A 7,233-nucleotide genomic window follows, 5' to 3' on the forward strand; every position below is an offset into this window, starting at 1 on the left:
CACACACACGCACACACATGCTTGCATACACACACAGGCACACACACACATGCTTGCACACAGATGTGCTTCTGCATAGACATGAACATGTCACTATAATTACAATATTGGAACAAACCCATTGTCTTTGCTTTCGGAACAACATATTTAAGCATTTTGGGCTTAAAAGCCATGGCTTCTGTAAAATGTTCTCATATGTGAGTTTTAAATATCAGTATATATGCATATATTTTAGTTCTGAAGGAAATATGAAAGTGTTAACTTGGGAAATATGGCCTTTATTGTAATATTTGTACAATATTATTCCAATTTAAAAGTATTTTAAGAGAAAATGGAGTATTGGTCCTTGTACATACATCTCATGGAATAAGGACTACCTAGTAACTAGTAATTTTTAAACATGGTAAAAATAATAACTTAAATATTCTTCAGGTAAAGCACCATTTTATTCTTTCATACTATCCTGGTTCTATATGATTTTTTTGAAAAATCCTGATAATGAATACAGACTTAATTCTTCATTCTTTCCCCTCCTGCCCACACACTATTGCTTTCTGTATCTTTAAAAAATACTAACTACCTAGTGAGTGTTTGAATCTTGACTCATTTAGCAGCCCTCTCTATCATATGTCAACCACTTCTTAAAGTTTCATGAATCAAGTCCAGTTTTGCCGCCTAGGTTACTATATCTTTTGGAAGATTCTGCAAGGCAAAACAAGCTTACTTAACAATACTGTCTTGTTTGAATGCTCCAACACATGGCTTTCAAAGCAATTGATGTTTAATCGGTGCTTTAGTATTCCCCTTAATAATGTGTCATTTACCACATATAGACTCAGAGCTTTATTATAATATGAAAATACATCCAGGAATGGAATCACTTCTGGTATTGTGCCCCTCTATCTTCTTTCTATGATAATAACTAAGAGCACAGCTTTTCTATAGCTCTTTCCTAGGGTTTCTACCGCTAATGCAGCTGAAATTGGCTCTTTCTCTCTGGTCTGTGATTGCTAGTCTTTCCCAGAACCATTTCTATACAGCCTTCTAGCACCTTCCAATCATCAGATGCTGGGAGATTTTTTTTTTCAACCATTAGATTTTCTATGAGGCATTTTTTTTTTCTTGGCACTATTGCAAGGCCTTTTCTGATCATCTAACAGATGGTGAGATCATCTAGAGATAAATGTCTTTTCACACCATCAGGGGAGAGCATTATACTTTATTTTATGCAGTTACCTCTTGCATGGTGTTTAGTGTGTAGTTAGACACTTGTCCATTATGCAGAGAACACAATCCGCATCAATGTTGTCTCCTAAAATATTAATGAGGCTAACAAGCTGCAACTTTCTTTTTGAGTTAGGTTTATGTTTAGTCGAATAGAGGCGCCAAGAAAAAGAATAATGTGATAAAACATTTCTAGTTTAGAAAAAGGCTTGCAATCGAAAAAAGAAAAATAAAATTTTCAAAGTTCCTTAACTTTTAAATGTGCCATAACTGCTTTTGTGTTGGGAACAGGGTTCCTATAGAAAAAGTTATTCCACTGAAATTGTGAGACTTCAATGATTTCTAACATCACAGATCTATTGTATCTATGTTATTCAGAGATATCTGAGATATCAAAGTTAGATCAACAGCATGGGTTATACCTTGCAATAACAATAACAACTTGTTGCTGGATCAGTTACTAAAAGATATTGGCATGTCAAGCTCATACAGCTCTTTTGTAAAGGCCAACTGCATTTGATCTCTCAGTGCAATGGCTGAAATCACATGAGTTTCACACAACATTTCTCAAAATAATAACCTGTTATACAGTGCACAATTCATCACTAAATTTTCACGATTAAAATAATTGCTCATTTGTGGCTTGGAAATGTTCACTTGGTCAAGTGTAAAACTATCATTTGCACTGACCTCTCTTTTTAATAACTTCTTTTTTTTGTTTTTTTATTTGTTTTTTTGAGACAGGGTTTCCCTGTAGCTTTGGAGCCTGTCCTGGAACTAGCTCTTGTAGACCAGGCTGGTCTCGAACTCACAGAGATCCGCCTGCTTCTGCCTCCCGAGTGCTGGGATTAAAGGAGTGCGCCACCATCGCCCAGCTGTTTAATAACTTCTATGGGTTTCATATGACATGAAATACCTAGGCAGTATGCAGCACATTATACCTCCATTTTAGCAGACTAGCTTTCCAATACAGCATTTTATCTCAAGTTGTACATAGAAATTAGTGATGGATATGTGGCAAATACTGTTAAATTGGTCCATAAACACAAGCAATTTTTTCAGATTCTGGGCTTTGCTTACGTCATATTATATATATATATATATTGTTCAATTTGAACAATTATAAAGATGAATTATTTAATGATTACAGTCATGAAAAACAGTGTTAGCTTTTACCTTTTATAATGCTTGGTCTTTCTCTGTGTGTAGCTCAGTGCCAAAGCATTTTTCTAGCATGTTCAAGGCTCTAGAATTTTAATCCAATACTCTAAAAAAAATTGTTTTGATATTATGAACAAAAATATCCCTATCATCCCACATGTATCTCATTATCTGAATGTTAAGAAAATCTAATTTCTGTTTTATTATTCATATTCTTGGATTCTTTTTTTCTAGGTATTGCAGAGAAAACAGTATTATCTGACTAAGGATGTTCAAAAACTTAAAAGTTACAAAGTCATAACGGGTTAAGGAGAAACAATTTTCTTGAGTCTTTAAACTTTGTGTTTATTTTCATCTGCTTCCTGTACTGTTTTCCCTCTCAAGGAAACACAGAGACTGTGTCTGTTCCGCCTACAGCTTTAACAGTTTTCAGACATCTCTCTCCAACCCTCACCTTCCCCACTGCTATCACTGAGGAGTTCCTTTACTCCTTGCGAGAGTTTTAATATTCAGCAGGTTAAGGAAAACCATGGTCAGCTTTCGAAATTTAGTCTCTGCTGAGCTTTCAAAGTGTCAAGGCCCTAAAATAATACGAACAGCAAGAGTACTAAATCTTTCATTATTTCCAGTTTCCCCTTGAGCATACCGACTTTACAATAAAGAAGTTGCCACTTACAGTCTTCTTTATTGCATGGTGGGTAATAGCTACAGGGGGGGAAATAAGTAACTGTGTCAAGTTAGCCCCACTGCCATTATGATTCATGTGTAATCCTTGCACATTTGCATCTACTCTTTTCACGTGCAGGTACTTTATGGATTGGAAGAGTGATGGGGACAGCTACTTCACAATAGATGGAACGGAAGGAACCATCGCCACGAATGAATTACTGGACAGAGAGAGCACGGCGCAGTATAATTTCTCCATAATTGCAAGTAAAGTTAGTAAGTATGGTGTGGGCAGAATCAACGTTAAACTGAAATTCTGTGGATTTAACACTCTTAAATGAGTCCCTGCTGAGGTCTTTTTTATTTTAGGACTGACAGCTGAGTAGTCTCCCGCGGAAACTCAGAAACCTGTTCCTATGCCTCATAGCATAAGTCCAGAGAAATTGTGACAGCTGCCAGAGAGTCCTGTTTGCAAGATTGCAGGAATACCTAGAAGTGATTTTCATTGTGTAACCTCACCCTTTCCTATTCATCACTTTCCAGAATTTGCAGAAATATCAACTTCTCTTCTACAGATATTCTTTGTCTCCATGTTATTCAGAGTTGTATAAGTTTAAAAAAAAAGAAAATAAGCATATGAAGTCACTTATTGTGAAATTCTTTCTGAATTTTGAGGAAAGAACTTGAAAAACTATCCTTTTCTCTTCCCCTTCTAATTCACGAGAAGATATATTAAGATAAGCGTGGATTATACTAAAGCTTTAAGTGGACTTTTTGAGACCCTTCCTTAGAATACACAGATTGTTTGAAATTCCTTGTGCATGCTTGTGGCACAGGAGACAATTTTCCCGACTTAGAGGGAAAGCAGAACTTGTTTGATAATGCACTCAAAGATGTTTCACATCCATCTCAATTACAAAGGGAGAATATTTAATATTTAGCTATTGGCAAGAGTGTCTTGATGAGAAACACCTGGTCTCCTTCCTTCTGCTCTGGTCTTTTGAGAGTTTTGACAATTCCCTTTGGAATATTTTTTCCCTCCTTATATTACTTTGAGCACCTGGCAGAAATTTATAATACTTTAGATATTAATTTTACATTTCAAATAAAAAAGTACTACAAACATTTATTCTGTTCTGGGAGTGTTGCTCAGTTTCAAATCAGTCTGGGTGTAACTATGGAAGAGCTGTGTTTATATTTTTAAATGTTTTAACATATGTGTAGGAGTGTGTGTATGTTTGTGTGCACATGTGCATGGCAGAGTAAGTTTACATGTGTTCAAAATTTTCAGAAAGCCAGAGGTATGTCTTTAGTTCTTTGTCTGTGTGTGTATTCAGGTCACTTCTGCATGCCTGGTATAAAAGGAAGCCAGAAGATGGGTTCAGCACTCACAATAGGGTTATAGAATATTGAAAGCTTCCAGGAAATTAAGCTCAGGTCCTCTGGCGGGGTTGACAGTGCTTGTCATCACAGTGAATTCTCTTCAGCACAGATTTAAATTCCTGTTTGGTCTCATATATAACTCAACAGTATCGTTGGACCTCATCTATAGATTTTAGAGTTTATCTTACAAACTCTATAAGGATCATTAATATTCTACATAAAGAGAAATATTGATTAAGCTAATGTATTCGCTTCTTGCTATTGATGGTACCATTTACATTAAGAAGACTAGCATGAAAATTGTAACTTTATCAATTCTAAATTATCTTTTAGTTATAAAATATCACTTCTGTATTATTTTTAAAGATTTTTTGATTCCATAATTTGTTCCAGGATAAATTCACAATTTATATTTTTTGAAATACTCCCAATACTATGTAAACTCTATGTGGTTTTACTATCTAGTATTTTCATCAAAATCTTCATGATATACTAGATATAAAGAAATTTTGTCATAGTTGTCCCAAATATGGTTATGATGACTCAGTAAATAGATCACTTTATTTTCAACAAAATAAAATAATTTATATCTTTAAATGAAGGAAATCTGTTTTGGTCTATAAATTACATACTCTGACAAATTATTTCATATTTATTTTATAACACTAGTCATTAAAGAGATGTGTTACTTCTGTAGTTGGCACTTAAGAATTAAAAATGAGGTTTGTATAGTATTATAATACAATAAAATAAATTAAACATACATGATAGAATAAAATATGCTAGAATTAAGTCAGTGAATCTGTTAGTCACTTCAACCCTGTAAAATTGTTGTTATTGTTTTCCTTTTTCCTTCATTGAACATTTGTTTTCTGATATCTACAATGATGTTTTGTGACATTTAATTTCGGGAAAATCTAGATATCCTACAGTGCACAGAATAATTACACACAACAAAGATTTGTCTTAGTTAAAATGTGAAAAATAAAAAAGTCCTTTGGAGAAAGACTATTAACAAGATAATGTTAATATTTTCAACAATTTACTTATGGAAATGGGTGGTAATTTAAATTTCAAGCAACCACACAATAGAAATTTACCAATTTGTGATAAATTTGTGGTGGATTAAAATTGGTACAGTATATAGTAATATTTTCTTTATGTTTTAATAAATAAAGCTTGCCTAAAGATCGGAAGAGCAAAGCTAAGTCACTAGAGGTCAGGCAGTGGTGGCACACACCTTTAAATCTCTGGATTTAGGGTAAAAGGTGGATGGATCTCTGTGAGTTCAAGGCTACCCTGGCCTACACAAGATCAATGCAGAAGCAAATATAGTGATGGTGCCTATAATCCTGCACTAGAGGGAATATAGGGTGACAGGAGAGAGAGACTTAGTCCGCTTAGTCTGCAATCACCCAGCCGTGGTAGAGGTAAGACTTCTCTAGTGGTTTGGCTGTTTTCCTTTTCTTGTGTTTAGGAGAGCTTTATTAATTAAAATATAATGAAATATCACTATACTAATACATTTAAATCATTTTTATAGATTATTAAAGTAATTTCTTTAGAAATGCAGTTGAGAAATTTCGCTGCCTGTCAAAGACAACTCAACTCCACAGAGACTTAATGAAATAAAGTGTGAATCTTGTACTTTGATCGTGAGCTCTGCATCTCAGATAATGTAGATACTGGATTCTGCACCTCATACCAGTTAGTGTAGAATTGAACCAGTGTGTTGCTTTTCATGAATTTTATTAGTGTTTGATTTTATGGATTAGTTCACTACATGGTTTTATAGTCAAAATATTGTTATATTTATATAAAATAATTTACAATGTCCCAGAAGCCTTTATTTAAAACTTTGTCCTTATTATTTCCATTTGTAAGTTTTAAAGAAGTCTATACCACCAATCTTCAGAGTTTTATATAAAAAAACTTATAATAATGACTATATTCCATATGCTCTGAGTCCGAACTCACCTGTGCAATATGTTATGGATCATCAATACACACTAAACGTTAGAAGGAAGGGGCCACTGTTTTATAATTATTGTTGATTTCTAGTTTCCTTAGAAAATAAAACACAGTTTTACCCATTTACTAAATTTTTTAAGTACATTTACACTAGTTAAGCAACTATTTCTAAAGTAGCTTTAAAAATATTATATATGTTGTGCTTTTATCCTTTAATAAATAATTTTCAGTCTTATTCTTCAACACATGATATGAAACCAAGTATTATGAACACTGGCAGGGGATAAAATATATAATTCACATTAGGCAGTGACTCCTTGCTCCAAAGACATTAGTGGGGAGGCCATAAAGGAATAAATGAGTTTTAATCAAAAATTTATTTTTTCTTAGTTCAAGAAATAATTTAAGGATAATTTCTGTCTTTCTATAATCAACCCCTTAATTCTATTTTACTTAAATCTATACTCAAATCTATACTCCAATAGAAGATGAGTTTGAGATATTTATGTATATATCATCAATATTCCAGATATTAAAACTTCTGACCATATGTGTGCAACACAGAAAATTGTATTTTGTTTAATAAACTAAGTATCATTATTGGATAAGGTAAGATCAGTGAATTAACTTTAAAAAGATAAATAAATCACACTAGGCGAAAAGTCCCACACTATTGCTAACATATCAGTACAATTTCTACTACCGGGTCTTCCTCCACTACACAGTTACTCCTTTCTGCTACCGTGTGGTTCCCCACTACCACTACACAGTTACTGCTACCAGTGACTGCATCTTCCTCCAGGACACAGTTACTGCTACCTGTGACTG

The 7,233-nt window shown here is 33.7% G+C and overlaps 1 protein-coding gene across 2 annotated transcripts in view; it reads left to right on the forward strand.

The window, feature by feature from the left end:
* Cdh12 (cadherin 12) overlaps nt 1-7,233 on the forward strand; it is a 783,606-nt gene that overhangs the window by 764,396 nt on the left and 11,977 nt on the right. For both annotated transcript variants that reach the window (XM_013349767.2, XM_026783769.1), the window contains one exon: nt 3,191-3,327. In XM_013349767.2, the coding sequence (XP_013205221.1) occupies nt 3,191-3,327 (137 nt within the window). The remainder of the gene's footprint in view (nt 1-3,190; nt 3,328-7,233) is intronic.

This window comes from Microtus ochrogaster, chromosome 19, assembly GCF_000317375.1.
Source record: "Microtus ochrogaster isolate Prairie Vole_2 chromosome 19, MicOch1.0, whole genome shotgun sequence".
Taxonomy (NCBI): Eukaryota; Metazoa; Chordata; class Mammalia; order Rodentia; family Cricetidae; genus Microtus; species Microtus ochrogaster.